General features: G+C 44.7%; 1 protein-coding gene across 5 annotated transcripts in view; it reads left to right on the top strand.

The window, feature by feature from the left end:
* The first annotated feature begins 1,014 nt into the window (after positions 1 to 1,014).
* Positions 1,015 to 16,121, top strand: part of CFAP100 (cilia and flagella associated protein 100) — a 48,163-nt gene continuing 33,056 nt past the window's right edge. Inside the window, exons 1-5 of one of the 5 annotated variants that reach the window (XM_030207686.1) lie at positions 1,015 to 1,055; positions 6,719 to 6,860; positions 8,356 to 8,421; positions 9,628 to 9,734; positions 15,319 to 15,514. In XM_030207686.1, the coding sequence (XP_030063546.1) occupies positions 6,797 to 6,860; positions 8,356 to 8,421; positions 9,628 to 9,734; positions 15,319 to 15,514 (433 nt within the window). In that variant the 5' untranslated portion in view covers positions 1,015 to 1,055; positions 6,719 to 6,796. Of the gene's footprint in view, positions 1,115 to 6,712; positions 6,861 to 8,016; positions 8,030 to 8,355; positions 8,422 to 8,845; positions 9,001 to 9,627; positions 9,735 to 15,318; positions 15,515 to 16,121 lie in introns of those variants that run through there. The other 4 variants (XM_030207684.1, XM_030207685.1, XM_030207687.1 and 1 more) reach the window with 4 other exon arrangements.

Raw genomic sequence — 16,121 nt, 5'->3', positions numbered from 1 at the left:
CCCTTGGCCTGCATTGGCCGCTGTCGTGGACAGGATGCTGGGCTCAATGGACCCTTGGTCTTTTCCCAGTGTGGCATTACTTATGTACTTAATATGCTATGTGAGTGTCAGACTGGCTACAGCTAATCTAAATCAAACGTTGCAAGCACTGTAAGCTTTGATTTGTCTCCTCCTCCAACAGAAAAGGTGACCCCCCCCCCCCCACCTCGCCCCAACCCAACCTGGTTAAAAGCAAGTTCCAAGATCACACCTAAAGTTTCCCTTTCCCGCTTAGATTTATTTTTTATTTATTTATTTTATTTGTATCCCACATTTTCCCACCTATTTGCAGGCTCAATGTGGCTTTATGGCATTGTCATTCCAGGATATCAGATACAATTAGTGATGTACAAAGATTAAGGGGGGAAAGAAAGGAGTTAGGTATGTAAGTATAGAAGGTAGACTTTCTATTATTATTTTATTATTTGTATAGCACTACCAGACGCACGCAGCGCTGAACACCTGACACAGAGAGATTGAGCCCCCACTACGTCTCACTTCCCAGGGCTCCACACCGTCCCCCCCCCCCCCCCCCCCCCCCCCCCCAGCGCCTGCTCATTGGTTGAATCCTACCCAGTCTTACGGCCCCAAATTCTTTCCCACATGGGATTGGTGAGGGGAAATGGTCGTCATTAAGAAGCCCAAAGGGGCGGGAGAGTTAAAAAAAAAAAAAGACAAAACAGAAACCCGGGGGAGATGTTGAGTTGTCGCTACGTTTATTATTACCTAAAGCAATTAAAATGCATGCATTTTCTGCATGTCTACTTCACATTTCCAAAATCTGCACCGGCTCGAAAACGTTGCCAAATCTAGCAACGAAATTCTTGACTTGGCCTCATCGTTCACGGGTCCCGGTCGCCTTCGCTGCGCGCCCAGAACTGCGAGCCTGCAGCGCAGCTCTTTATGACGTCAGGTTGCTGCGGCGACGCCCGGGACTCGTTTCCTTGGCAACGTAAAACATGTAAAAGGCAGGGAGCGCGCGCCGGCTGCGGAGATTCTTCGGGCGGCCGCGAGAGGTGGGTGCAGCGGCGACGAGTGACCGGCGCGTTACTCCGGTGCAAGACGTGTGCGCCAGGTTTGCAATGCTTTTCCTCTTGGGCAATCGCCAGATCTGAAGCTGAGCAGCCTCGTGCGGTGGTGCAAGATGAGGGCTGCTTGCATTTTGCTCTTTTGCACAGGGATGCAAAGGCTTCTCCAGCGCATTTGCTGCCAGCTAAAGGTTCACCTTCAAAATGTTAATGTTCAAGTGTCATCTCTCAGCACTTTAAGGAGAATTCTATCTATGGTGCCTAACAAAGCAGGGTGGAAAAACCCCTCTTAATGCTATTCTATAAACTGTACTTATACGCAGTTTATGGAATAGCACTTTTACCCGAGAACCGCAGAAGTGTGGCCATTTACACCAGTGGAAATGTGCAAATGCTCACACCTAAATTTGTGGATCCCACCTTACTCTATAATTACATGCGTAACCAAAAGGAACGCCGCTGGTTCGCCCATGACCTTCCCATTTCCTTGCGCCCTTCTTTTAACTTGCATGTAAAATTTATGCATGTGCATTTTAATTCATTATAATAGGTGCCAATTATTAAGCCAATTATTGGTGCTAATTAGCTTGTTCAGTTAAATTTTGCACGCAAATTGGGCACACGCCCACATTTGTGCAATTTTTTGCACTTTTTATAGAAGTAGGCTGTAAATATTTTTCACATTGTTATATGGGGGTACAGTAAACAATTTAGCTTTATCTATTCTTGCTGTTTACTATTTAATTTTTGTTAAACTTTTGTTTCTTTTCTAGAAACAAAGGTGTATAAATAGTAAACAGTGTCTTTCCTGTTCTGTCTGGAATTGCAGTACTGATGCACCTATAGCTGGTCAAGGCAGGGGTTCTAGGGCTGAATTTGGAGAAAGTGAGAGTGAATAACCAAAACTTTAATGTCATCTTAAGATGATTCCTGACCAGGGAATAGTCACACATCTGCAACTCACCCATTGGCATCCACCTTGCCCACTTTGCCACCACCAATGAGATGGTTGAGGGCTGCAATTCCTGCAGCCTTCCATATTTGCATCCTGTGCAGTCTCTCTGTTCCCTGGCACAGTGCTGTTCCAGAGCTAAATCAAAAGGCATCAAATTCCATAAGGATGGAAAAAAAGGTTTCCAGGCTACAGGTCTTCTGGGTAGTCTCTGTTACAAGCTTTCTCCATGAACACACTGAATTTCATGTTTAGTGAACTCATTCTTCCATGGAAAAGAATTCATTAGACTGTAGAAAGGTTTTCCTAAGCTGTGCTTTGACATGGATGTTATGATAAATACTAGTAAAAAAGGCCCGTTTCTGACACAAATGAAACGGGCGCTAGCAAGGTTTTCCTCGGAGTGTGTATGTTTGGGAGAGTGTATGTGAGAGTGACTGTTTGAGAGTCAGAGTGAAAGTGTGAGTGTGTGTGAGAGAGAGTGAGTCTGGGTGTGAGTGTGTTTGTGAGAGAGTGTGTGTGTGAGAATGAGAGTGTGTGCAAGTGTGTATGTGAGACACAGTGTGAGAGAGAGTGTGTGTGTGTGGGCGAGAGAGAGAGTGTGTGTGAGACACAGATTCTCTGTTTGAGTGAGTGTATGAGACCAAGCGAGTGTGTGAGTGACTGTGTGGCACATAGAGAGTGAATGTGATACAGTGTGAGACAGAGTGTGTGAGAGTGAGAGTCAGAAAGACATTGTATATCAGAGAGAGAGTGTGAGCCGTGCCCTCCCAATCCATGGCCATCTGTCCCCTGGCCCCTCCATTCATCCTTTTCCAGCAATTCCCCTCTCTCCCTGAGCCCTGCCCTCCCAATCAATGCCCATCCATGCTCCTCTGTCCCCTGCCCCCTCCATTCATCCCTTTCCAGCAATTCCCCTCTCTCCCTGAGCCCTGCCCTCCCAATCCATGGCCATCCATGTTTCTCTGTCACCTGCCCCCTCCATTCATCCCTATCCAGCATTTTCCCTCTCTGCCTGAGTCCTGCCCTTCCAATCCATGCCCATCCATGCTCCTTTGTCACCTGGCCCCTCCATTCATCCCTATCCAGCAATTGCCCTCTCTCCCTGAGGCCTGCCCTGCAATCCATATCCATCCATGCCCATCTGTCTCCTCTATTCATCCCTATCCAGCAATTCCCCTCTCCCTGAGTCCTGCCCTTCCAATCCATGCCCATCCATGCTCCTCTGTCCCCTGCCCCCTCCATTCATCCCTTTCCAGTAATTCCCCTCTGCCTGAGGCCTGCCCTGCAATCCATATCCATCCATGCCCATCTGTCCCCTCCATTCATCCCTATCCAGCAATTCCCCTCTCCCTGAGTCCTGCCCTTCCAATCCATGCCCATCCATGCTCCTCTGTCACCTGGCCCCTCCATTCATCCCTATCCAGCAATTCCCCTCTCTCCCTGAGGCCTGCCCTGCAATCCATATCCATCCATGCCCATCTGTCCCCTCCATTCATCCCTATCCAGCAATTCCCCTCTCCCTGAGTCCTGCCCTTCCAATCCATGCCCATCCATGCTCCTCTGTCCCCTGCCCCCTCCATTCATCCCTTTCCAGCAATTGCCCTCTCTCCCTGAGGCCTGCCCTGCAATCCATATCCATCCATGCCCATCTGTCTCCTCTATTCATCCCTATCCAGCAATTCCCCTCTCCCTGAGTCCTGCCCTTCCAATCCATGCCCATCCATGCTCCTCTGTCCCCTGCCCCCTCCATTCATCCCTTTCCAGTAATTCCCCTCTCTGCCTGAGGCCTGCCCTGCAATCCATATCCATCCATGCCCATCTGTCCCCTCCATTCATCCCTATCCAGCAATTCCCCTCTCCCTGAGTCCTGCCCTTCCAATCCATGCCCATCCATGCTCCTCTGTCACCTGGCCCCTCCATTCATCCCTATCCAGCAATTCCCCTCTCTCCCTGAGGCCTGCCCTGCAATCCATATCCATCCATGCCCATCTGTCCCCTCCATTCATCCCTATCCAGCAATTCCCCTCTCCCTGAGTCCTGCCCTTCCAATCCATGCCCATCCATGCTCCTCTGTCCCCTGCCCCCTCCATTCATCCCTATCCAGCAATTCCCCTCTCCCTGAGTCCTGCCCTTCCAATCCATGCCCATCCATGCTCCTCTGTCCCCTGCCCCCTCCATTCATCCCTTTCCAGTAATTCCCCTCTCTCCCTGTGCCCTGCCCTCCTAATCCATACCCATCCATGCTCCTCTGTCCCCTGCCGCCTCCATTCATCCTTTTCCAGCAAGTCCCCTCTCTCCCTTCCATGACCCCCCCCCCCCCTCGCATCCATGCTCCTCTCTATCCCATGTCCCAGCCTGGCCCGCCCTCTTCTCCTCCCCCCCTTCGCATCCATGTCCCCCCCCCCTTCGCATCCATGCATCGTTTTGGGTTTTTTTTTCTTCTTTTTCAATTTACCTCCGTGGCGTTTACGGCAGCGAAGCGTCAGGGAAGGAGGCGGCGCTCCCGACGTGTAGCTTTCCCTTCGCTGTGTTCCGCCTTATTTTGAAGGCGGAACACAGCGAAGGGAAGGCTAGACGTCGGGAGCGCCGCCTCCTTCCCTGACGTTTCGCTTCCGGATTTGTTTGTTTTGTCGCGAGGGCGGGGCAGAGACGGCTGGCTGGCTGGCTTGAAGGGAGGCTTCACACCACGAATCCACGAACCCTACAGCTTCAGTGACGTCAGATGGCTTCACAGAACGTTGTCCTCATTAGAACGTTCACGGTGCGTTTTATTATATTAGATCTTGTTGGTTATACAGTGATACCTCGTTTTTTGTCGATAATCCGTCCAAAAACAATCGGCGAAATCCAAAACCGATGAAAACCGAGGCAATTATTTCCATATAAATCAATGTAAGTCTAATTAATTCATTCTAGATACTCCAAAATACATATGAAAAACACATTTTATAGAGAATAAATATAGTGTTTAATACTAAAAACAATAAGAAATTAATATAAAATGAATATATAAGACTAATGTAAAGAATAAATGAACATTTAACATGGCATTTACCTTTCTGAAGACTCTTCTACTCCTCACTGGCCTCCCACTTAACCATCTATCCCCCCTTCAATCTATTCAGAACTCTGCGGCACGTCTTATATTCCGCCTGGACCGATATGCCCATATCACCCCTCTCCTCAAGTCACTTCACTGGCTTCCGATCAGGTACCGCATACAGTTCAAGCTTCTCCTTCTAACCTACAAATGCACTCAGTCTGCAGCCCCTCATTACCTCTCTACTCTCCCACCCGAAACCTCCGCTCACAGGACAAATCCCTCCTCTCAGTACCCTTCTCCACCACTGCCAACTCCAGACTCCGCCCTTTCTGCCTCACCTCACCTATGCTTGGAATAACTTCCTGAGCCCTTACGCCAAGCCCCCTCCCTACCCATCTTCAAATCCTTGCTCAAATCCCACCTCTTCAATGTAGCCTTCGGCACCTAATCTTTATACCTATTCAGGAAATCTAGACTTCCCCAATTTGATTGCCCCTATTTGACTGACAGTACATTTGTCCTTTAGATTGTAAGCTCCTTGAGCAGGGACTGTGCTTCTATGTTAAACTGTACAGCGCTGCGTAACCCTAGTAGCGCTTTAGAAATGTTAAATAGTAGTAGTAGTAGTAGTAGTAGTAGTAGTAGTAGTAGTTTGGAAGACGGCGAGGAGGGGAGAGAGAGGTGCAGATATTATTGTTTGGAAGGGGGATCCCCCTCCATAAGGGCACTATCTGGGGTCACTTCCCTTCTTGGTCTTTTGGCCCTAGGACCAGCTTCAGAGTCACCCATGTCGCACAAGAAAGCTGTCCAAAGAGGTCTGTTTCTGCTGCCTCTTTCAGATTTGCCCAAAATGGGGCAAGACATCATTAAACAAGTTGCAGACACAGCCTGCAACAGCTTTGTCTGGGTGATTTTTCTCCACAAACCCCTGAACCTTACTCCACATGGAGAAGATGTCCTTAATCTCTGAATAAGTCCCTTTGTTTTTGCAAAATTAGCAGCGAGGTCACTCGTGGGCACGCCAACGAAATCCGAGACAAATTTTTTGCAGAAAAAATCGATGAAAACCGAAATCGACGATAACCGAAGTCAACGAAAACCAAGGTATTACTGTATCTGATTTCCAGGACTATGCCAGGGGACGGTGGGACGTGCAGTTAGTATGGTGGCACATCTTTGAAAGTGGGGTAGAATGAGCTGTCATCCACCTGCTGAAAGAAGGAGGGTCCACTCTTCTGTTCATTTGCAGTTAGAATGTTTTCTGTCTTTGCAGTAGTCAATGTACACATCTTAACAATTAATCACAGAGCAGGATTCTGGAACAAGAATTTTGTGTCACAAGTACACGGAAGGGTATGAATTCTGGAAGACGTTTTCTATGATCAGAGCAATCTAAGGAAAGCAAAAGTGGTTTATAGGGAATGACGTTTGTTTTCTTAACACAAAAATCCTTTATGTCATGTATTTCCATTTGAACTATTGTATTTTACTTAGAAATGAGCTCTGCTGGTTGAAATCTTCAAATGTATTGAAATCTAAACTATGCCTTATTTCTTAGCTGGAAATGTTAAAAAAACATTGTGAAGAAAAACTCAGCACGTGTTACATTGCAAAAATTGCTGTTCTCATGGTTTTATTACATGACAGTTTCAGGCAGTGCAGTCTTGGTGGGCAGAAGAAACTCCTTCTCCAGGGTTAGGACAAGACAAAGCCGAACAGAACCTCTGCAAAATGTCAGAATCAGTGACGCATTCCAATGTATCCCATGGAAATTCTGCATTGGAGCTTATTCCCAGTAAGGAAGCCTTGAATGGATTGTGAGGTTTTTAATATAATTGTTGCATATTAAAATCTGGATTTAGTTTAAAAAACACCATAATGGGACCTGTGTACTAATCACTTTTCCACAAACACCTGGGGGATAAATTCATAACAGGATGCATATGTGAAATGTCTAAATGGTGGTTGTTTCATGTCTAGTTTATAAAGGTAAATCCAAAGCTGTCCCAAATAGCTCAGGCAAACAAAAATGATAGATCTAAACAAAAACACCCAAAAAGTTACATACAGATTGGGTTGGTTCCCAGCCAGCAGCCATATTTCCAAAAAAGGACCGCAAAACACCAATCCAAAAAATGGTTCCAGATTCAGGTGTGTTTGTTTAAATTTATCATTTGTGTTCGTCTGAGCTATTTGGAACCGTTTTTCAGTAATCTTTTGGCATATTTTGTAGTGGACTAGTTAGCCATCATGATATCAGCTTTTTTCACTGGTCTATTGTGAGATGAATGTTGCATTGAATGACCTGTGATTATTTGAACTCTGTGTTTATTAGTTTATAAAAGTGACCTAGACATCTGCTTGCCTGTGTAAAGCAGCTCTCAGAACTGGAAATGCCCCCATGGAGATCTTTTAGTGTTTAAGCATGTAAACACACAGAAAATGATTATAAAGTTACCCCTGAAACGAGAAAAACGTTTTAGTGTATCAGGTCTCACGCTGAAATCTGATGTATTTTTTAAATATAACTTCTAATAAAGCAAATGTTATTTATTTCAGGCTCTGTAGGATGCCTTCCAAATCCTAAATTGTTCTTCACCCACAATGCTCAAGGGGCACCAGGAGCATAGGTTTTCACGATATCCCTAATGAATATGCATAAGAGAGATTTGCATGCCTACTTCCTCTATTGTATGCAGATCTATCTCATGCATATTCATTAAGGGTAGCCTGACTCATTGTCGGCCTCTTTAGGTCTTAGCTTGCTCATCACTCAATAAAGCAGGAGCTCAGATCGACAGTGGTTAGGGTTAAATTGGACAACAGCACTTCAGAAACTGCAGAGTAAACGTCATTGCATTTGGCCTTGTTCTGCTTGCCTGTTATGGATTCTGTGGTGATGACTGTTCAGGCCTTTGGTACCTTGGCAACCCTCCTGGGTGGCAGGATTTGTGGATAAATAAGGTATTTGAATTGCGGCCACTTTTCTCTGATTTTTCTGGAGTGTTGTCCCGCAGTTTGATCCCTGAGAACTCATCGAGCTTTCAGCAAGAAAATGCCTTTTTGTAAACCCACAGTAATATATGCATGAGAAGATGATTGCAGTGGATGTGTACTAATGGCAGGAGTGAGTCTGGTAGTTGTACAGAACTGTCATAAAGTCGTGCTAAGGTCTCTGCTCACCCTTTGGCTTTAGATTCTTTGAGATGTCTGATTTCTTTGCATTGTTTTCTGCTGTTGCTTTTTGCTGCACTTTCTGTAATTGTTCATTTATTTACTAATTAATCCAGGGACTAAGGCAAGGTCCATATCGAACTCTGCAAAATCTGGAGTGGAAACCAGATCTTTGGTGTCAGGTATGTTGACTTTTCTGAGCAGGTGTTTTCAGGTCTGAATACTTTGTGGTGCCAGAGAAAGTGATTTACATAAAGAACAAGGAAAATGGAGAAGAAATTGTAGCATTTGTCAGGTTTGGAGGTTGAAAAAGCCTGGTAAAGTACAGATCAAATCGTTCTTCACGACTTCCTGATGGTTTCTGGAGTTTGTGTGATGAAATGAGAGTGCCGAAGATTCTGCTAGACTCTGAGAAAGGCAGGGCCGGGAGAATATGTTTTGGAAACTTTAGGCTCCATTAGAACATTGTGGGTTTGAGGTTAGGAAGAGCTTTAGAGGTTCAGGTTTGATTGAGTCATGTTTTCCTCTTTAGTGAAGGCAGGTTGCTAGTCACTGAACAGGGCCCAGGGAAAACCGGGGTATTTGCCAGTTATGGTCACCTTCCCTGGCCCAATAGAACGGTTATCCAGAGATGTCATTGTGCTGCATGGCTTTCTCATTTGAGATGCGATGTAAGCTATAAACAGGACAGTGCTCAATCGACGGATGACATCCCGGCTACCTGGGCTTCTTCCATAGCTTCTGCTGGAATAAAGATCCAGGTACCCTCAACGGCAGCCACCGGCATTATAAAACAGGTTGGTTTATTGTGGGCATAAGAGTGACAAGAGGTGCAGCTTAAGAACATTTTATTTACTTCACAAGATTTTTTTAATTCACTGCAACATTACCTATCCCTTAAAAGATATTATCATGCAAAGTTGCCAGATTCAGAAACTGTTCACAAACAGCTAGAACTTTCCAGAATGTGTATAATACAATGTTACATTTCAAACAACCATCCGATTATTGTCCCAATTATTGCGCAGCAAATGCAGAGCCTTTGTTGTAGCTGTTCCTAGAATCTGTAGCTGACACAGAGGAAATAGATTTAGCGTGTGTTAAATGCATGACAGATACAGATAAGATGTCGAATTTTGAGTGCCATAAAATTAGAATTAATGAGAAGACTCGTTAACGTGTCTGTTATAAGCATTTTCCAAATGTTAGTATTTTTGCTATGTAGATTCTAGAGAAGAAGCTTGTACTACATATAATAAATGACAGAGCCCAGAGCTTTGAGAGAAAGACAAAACTATGGAAGGTAGAGGCAGATGATCCAGCATCATCCTAGGACCTGATCGTCAGTCCTACACAAATGCTCGCTCTGGCTTCTCTCTGTTTTGCAGTTCAAGTAGAAGATGCTGATCAGCAGATGGCGAAAAACCCCTTCTTGATGCCCCCCGATGTCGACTTCTTTGTACTCCGAGATCATGAAAGAGAAAAGAGGCAGGCTGTATGTGTTAGATATACGAAAACAATCATGTAACATTATATGGGAGGATTTCATGGTTCTGTTTTCAGTGTAGAATTAAGATTTATTTTTTCATTTCATGTCACTTGTCTGTTCCCTGACCATATTTGAAGCTCATAAACCGAACAATAGGTTCCTACTATGATTGTGGGGCTGTTGTACTCCCTTCTGAAAGAGAGAGAGGGGGAGGGGCTCTTAATTTCCCTTACACAGAAGATTATGACGTTTTCTTTAATTGGTCATTTGGACCAGTGCACCTCAGTGGGAGAGTTGATGTTTATCCCTACTGGTCCCCCAAAATGACTCAAAAATTTACCATCCAGCCTGAAATGCAAAGTGGAGGAGGAGTGTCTTGTGAACCAGGTTCGATTCCCACTGCAGCTCCTTCTGACTCTGGAAAAGTCACCTATGGCCGCTTTTACTAAACCGCGCTAGTGATTCCTGGTACGGCAAATGCACCACAGCCCAGAATCGGCTGTGCCGCATTTGCCGTGTGGGAATCACTAGTGCAGTTTAGTAAGAGGCCCTTAATCCTCCATTGCCCCAGGTACAAAATAAAGTACCTGTATATAATAAGTACATAAGTAATGCCACACTGGGAAAATACCAAGGGTCCATCAAGCCCAGCATCCTGTCCACGACAGCGGCCAATCCAGGCCAAAGGCACCTGGCAAGCTTCCCAAACGTACAAACATTCTATGCATGTTATTCCTGGAATTGTGGATTTTTCCCAAGTCCATTTAGTAGTGGTTTATAAACTTTTCTCCGATTTGCTTTAAATTTGCTACACTGTAGTTTCATCGCATGCCCCCTAGTCCTAGTATTTTTGGAAGGCATGAACAGACGCTTCACATCCACCTGTTCCACTTCACTCATTATTTTATATCCCTCTATCATGTCTCCCCTCAGCCGTCTCTTCTCCAAGCTGAAAAGCCCTAGCCTTCTTAGCCTTTCTTCATAGGGAAGTTGTCCCATCCCCGCTATCATTTTAGTCGCCCTTCGCTGCACCTTTTCCAATTCTACTATATCTTTCTTGAGATACGGCAACCAGAATTGAACACAATACTCAAGGTGCGTTCGCACCATAGAGCGATACAACGGCATTATAACATCCTCACACCTGTTTTCCATACCTTTCCTAATAATACCCAACATTCTATTCGCTTTCCTAGCCGCACCAGCACACTGAGCAGAAGGTTTCAGTGTATTATCAACGACAACACCCAGATCCCTTTCTTGGTCCGTAACTCCTAATGTGGAACCTTGCATGACGTAGCTATAATTCGGGTTCTTTTTTCCCCACATGCATCACCTTGCACTTGCTCACATTAAACGTCATCTGCCATTTAGCCGCCCAGTCTCCCAGTCTCGTAAGGTCCTTCTGTAATTTTTCACAATCCTGTCGCGAGTTAACGACTTTGAATAACTTATAATAACATATAATATGTAAACTGCTTTGATTGTAACCACAGAAAGGCAGAATATCAAATCCCATCCGTTTTCCTTTTCCCTGTATACAATATGTAAACCACTTTCATTATATTGAAAGCGAGCAGCATCCTAATCTTCAAGATATTATTTGGAACAGCACCCTAATATATGCTTAACATGATTGAACTGTCCTCAAGAAATACCAATCCAGAAAACAGAAACTACCTACTCCTACATCTACCCAACAGCAAAAACACCATCTACAAAACTACACAGCAGGATTTAGTTACCTGAGTTCCAAATGTTGGAACTCGATACCAAAAACCATAAGAGGCATCACAAATCTGCTCCAGTTCAGAAAAGAAATGAAAACTTACCTCTTAAAACAATTCTACAGCTAATCACAAAGATATCACCACCCTCCTTTCAAATCTACCGCTTGAAAAACTATACGAATAAACATCACCAAAACTCTACAACTGAACACAAAAGCTACCAGTACCTTTTCCACTTCAAATCTGTCTCTTCAAAAGCTCTATGAATAACCACACGAAATATAGATGCCCTCTCCACATTGTACAACACTATTGTAATGCCACCAAAATGTAAATTGTAAGCCACTTTGAATCAAAAATTTTTTTGGATAATAGTAGGATACAAGAATGCATAAAATAAATAAATATCAAATCCCATCTCCTGTCCCTTACCCTGTATATAATATGCAAAGTGCTTTCAGAATATCAAATCTCGTCCCCTTTCCTTCTGTATAATATGTAAACTGCTTTGATTGTAACCACAGAAAGGCGGTATATCAAGTCCCATCCCCTTTCCCTTTCCCCCTCTCCCTCAGAAGTAGGTGTGGACCCAATGTTTTAGGGAGGATGAAAAATGGCAGAGTGTCACTGACTAGGTCAGTGACCCATCCCTGCACCTCCCATCTCTTACTGTGAAGTTTCTCAGGCTACTATTGAGGAAACTACACTTCTCCTTTCTTCCTCAAAATGTACCACCTGTTCCTCTGATCCCATTCCCACCCACCTTCTTAATGCCATCTCTCCTGCTCTTATTCCTTTTATCTGTCACATTCTCAACCTCTCACTTTCCACTGCGACTGTCCCTACTGCCTTTAAACATGCTGTGGTCACACCTCTCCTTAAGAAGCCTTCACTCGACCCTACCTGTCCCTCTAATTACTGACCCATCTCCTTCCTCCCTTTTCTCTCCAAATTACTTGAGCGCACTGTTCACCATCGCTGCCTTGATTTTCTCTCCTCACATGCTATTCTTGACCCACTACAATCTGGTTTTCGCCCTCTCCATCCAACCGAAACGGCGCTTACTAAAGTCTCCAATGACCTATTACTGGCTAAATCCAAAGGTCTCTATTCCATCCTCATTCTTCTTGATCTTTCCGCCGCTTTTGACACTGTCGATCACAGCATACTCCTCGATACCCTGTCCTCACTTGGATTCCAGGGCTCTGTCCTTTCCTGGTTCTCTTCCTACCTCTCCCTCCGCACCTTCAGTGTTCACTCTGGTGGATCCTCTTCTACTTCTATCCCTCTGCCTGTCGGCGTACCTCAGGGTTCTGTTCTTGGTCCCCTCCTCTTTTCTATCTACACTTCTTCCCTTGGTTCATTAATCTCATCCCATGGCTTTTTCTACCATCTCTGTGCTGATGACTCCCAAATCTACCTTTCTACCCCTGATATCTTACCTTGCATCCAAACCAAGGTTTCAGCGTGCTTGTCTGACATTGCTGTCTGGATGTCTCAACGCCACCTGAAATTAAACATGACCAAAACCGAGCTTCTCATTTTTCCCCCCAAACCCACCTCCCCGCTCCCCCCGTTTTCTATTTCTGTTGATGGCTCTCTCATTCTCCCTGTCTCTTCAGCTCATTACCTTAGGGTCATCTTTGACTCCTCTCTCTCCTTCTCTACTCATATCCAGCAGATCGCCAAGACCTGTCGTTTCTTTCTTTACAACATCTGTAAAATCCGCCCCTTTCTTTCCAAGCAATCTACCAGAACCCTCATCCACACCCTTGTCACCTCTCGTTTAGACTACTGCAATCTGCTTCTTGTTGGCCTCCCACTTAGTCACCTCTCCCCTCTCCAGTCGGTTCAAAACTCTGCTGCCCGTCTCATCTTCCGCCAGGGTTGCTTTACTCATACTACCCCTCTCCTCAGGTCGCTTCACTGGCTCCCTATCTGTTTTCGTATCCTGTTCAAACTTCTTCTACTAACCTATAAATGTACTCACTCTGCTGCTCCCCAGTATCTCTCCACACTCGTCCTTCCCTACACCCCTTCCCGTGCACTCCGTTCCATGGATAAATCTGTTCCCTTCTCCACTACTGCCAACTCCAGACTTTGCTCCTTCTGTCTCGCTGCACCCTACGCCTGGAATAGACTTACTGAGCCCCTACGTCTTGCCCCATCCTTGACTATCTTTAAATCTAGATTGAAAGCCCACCTCTGTAACATTGCTTTTGACTTGTAACCACTCGTCTCCACCTACCCTCCTCTCCTCTTTCCTCCACACATTAATTGATTTGCTTGCTTTATTTTTTTGTCTATTAGATTGTAAGCTCTTTGAGCAGGGACTGTCTTTCTTCTATGTTTGTGCAGTGCTGCGTACGCTTTGTAGCGCTATAAAAATGCTAAATTGTAGTAGTAGTAGTAGGCTGACCTTTCATTTTATACCTCTGACCTCACTACAGACATTGGCCTTTTCCTGTTATCTCCCCTGTGAAATTTTCCTGATCAGCAGCCGGCCCTTCAGCAGAACATTCTCCTTGTTTTTGACATTGTCACATTCGGAGGTATTTTTTTCCCTTTGGTCTGGCTTTGATCCTTAGGGAACTGGCACAGACTTTTTACATTGAAGTCTAGGGCTTAGACTTGACCATAGCTGGTTGGTCGTGACTAGGAAGCATCACCAGCTGATGAGTGAGAGTCAGGGTCCTGAGTCCTGTCATTAAGGGCCAGATTCTATATAAGGCGCCTAAAAAATCCACGCAAAAAACATTTCTGTCTAAGCGTATTCTATAAGCGGAGCCTAGATTTAGGCACGGTTTATAGAATACACTATCCCAGTGCCTAAAACTACATGCCTCCATTTACACCAGCGAAAACATGGCGTAAATCCTTGTACGTAGATTTATGCGCAATGGGCCATATTCTATAACTATGCACCAGTAGTACAGGTTTTTAAGATATCCCTAATGAATATGCGTAAGAGAGATTTGCATGCCTACTTCCTCGATTGTATGCAGATCTATCTCATGCATATTCATTAAGGGTAGCCTGACTCATTGTCGGCCTCTATAGGTCTAAGCTTGCTCATCACTCAATAAAGCAGGAGCTCAGATCGGCAGTGGTTAGGGTTAAATTGGACGACAGCACTTCAGAAACTGCAGAGTAAACGTCATTGCATTTGGCCTTGTTCTGCTGCCTGTTACGGATTCTGTGGTGATGACTGTTCAGGGCTTTGGTACCTTGGCAACCCTCCTGGGTGGCAGGATTTGTGGATAAATAAGGTATTTGAATTGCGGCCACGTTTCTCTGATTTTTCTGGAGTGTTATCCCGCAGTTTGATCCCTGAGAAATCGAGCTTTCAGCAACGCCCACAAAACACCCATTTCCCCGCCCATAGCCCTGCCCCTTTTGAACTGCGCACATTAGAATTTAGGCGCAGTTCATTACAGATTACGCTTAGCGAGTTGTGTGCAAAAGTTCTAATTATTACAAATAAGAGCTTATTATTATTGCTGGTTAAGTGCTGTTATTAATGCTGATTAGTTTGTTAAGCCAATTGCGTTACACAAGCTGTTATAGAATATGCCTGGATTTGGGTGTGGATCTCTAAGAGCACTACATAGAATCTGGGGATGAATGTCCACTAAACAAAGCCAATCTCAATAAAAATGGAAAGGGTTGAGTTAGTATGAAACCTAAATCACTCTCTGTGAGAAATTTTCCTGCATGATTAAGGCATATTGGCAGGGCAGTGCCAGGGGGACCCACTCCCTCTGCTTTAACTGCTTTTCCCTCGAGTGTCCAGTCCTGTTGATGTTGTATTTGTAAGAGTGCTGAATTTCCTCAATGATAAAGCATGTCCATTTCTGCAGGATCTGGAAGTACAGAAGGCATTAAAAATCCATGAGAAGATGACAAAGTGCCAGATAAAAGCAAAGCTAGATGGAATTCGCAAAGAAGTTCGCAAGGAAATTCAAAAAGGAGACAATGAGAGCCAAAGGGAAGAAGAGACAAGTAGAGACATGGAAAGCCCAGACAGTGCAGCATGGAAACTGGCAGTCACAAAAGGTGGGAAACGAGATGCACAGTTCTTACAGAATCATGGATTGCAAAAGAAGTCAGTGACGTCTTGGGAAATCCACTGTATCTAGACAGAATTCTGGGAAATATTTTAAGAGAATTTTGTCCTGTTTCTTGCTTATGTGCAGGCACATCCTTGTAAAAATAAGCTGTATCTCATCCATTAGAGAGCTGTTCAGCCTCCTCTGATCTCGTAAGCTTCTCTTTTGTGACATCACAATCCATTCTGAAATATATTGTGATGTCACAAGCAGGTGGTTCTGATTTCAAGTGACATAATTCAATAACAACAGCTAGTTTCTAATTATGACTGTTATTCCATCCCCTTAACTGTACCTTTTCTAATTTTGCTATATCTTTTTTGAGGTATGAAGACCAGAATTGCTCATAATATTCCAGGTGCAGATACACCGTGCAGTGAAAGAGGCATTTTTTTATTTTCTGTATACCAATGATCACAAAACTCACTTCTCTCAAAACCTCCCCATCCACTTCAGAAACTACTGCAGGATTAACAGAACCCCTCTCAGCCCCCTGCAGATATTCTTTGATCATTTCCTCCTGCCCCCCCAAGACTTTATGCATAGCAATCGAT

Source organism: Microcaecilia unicolor, chromosome 6, assembly GCF_901765095.1.
Source record: "Microcaecilia unicolor chromosome 6, aMicUni1.1, whole genome shotgun sequence".
In the NCBI taxonomy this organism is placed as follows: Eukaryota; Metazoa; Chordata; class Amphibia; order Gymnophiona; family Siphonopidae; genus Microcaecilia; species Microcaecilia unicolor.
Note: the sequence above shows the minus strand (reverse complement) of the source record. Positions and strands in the feature narration are given on the sequence as shown.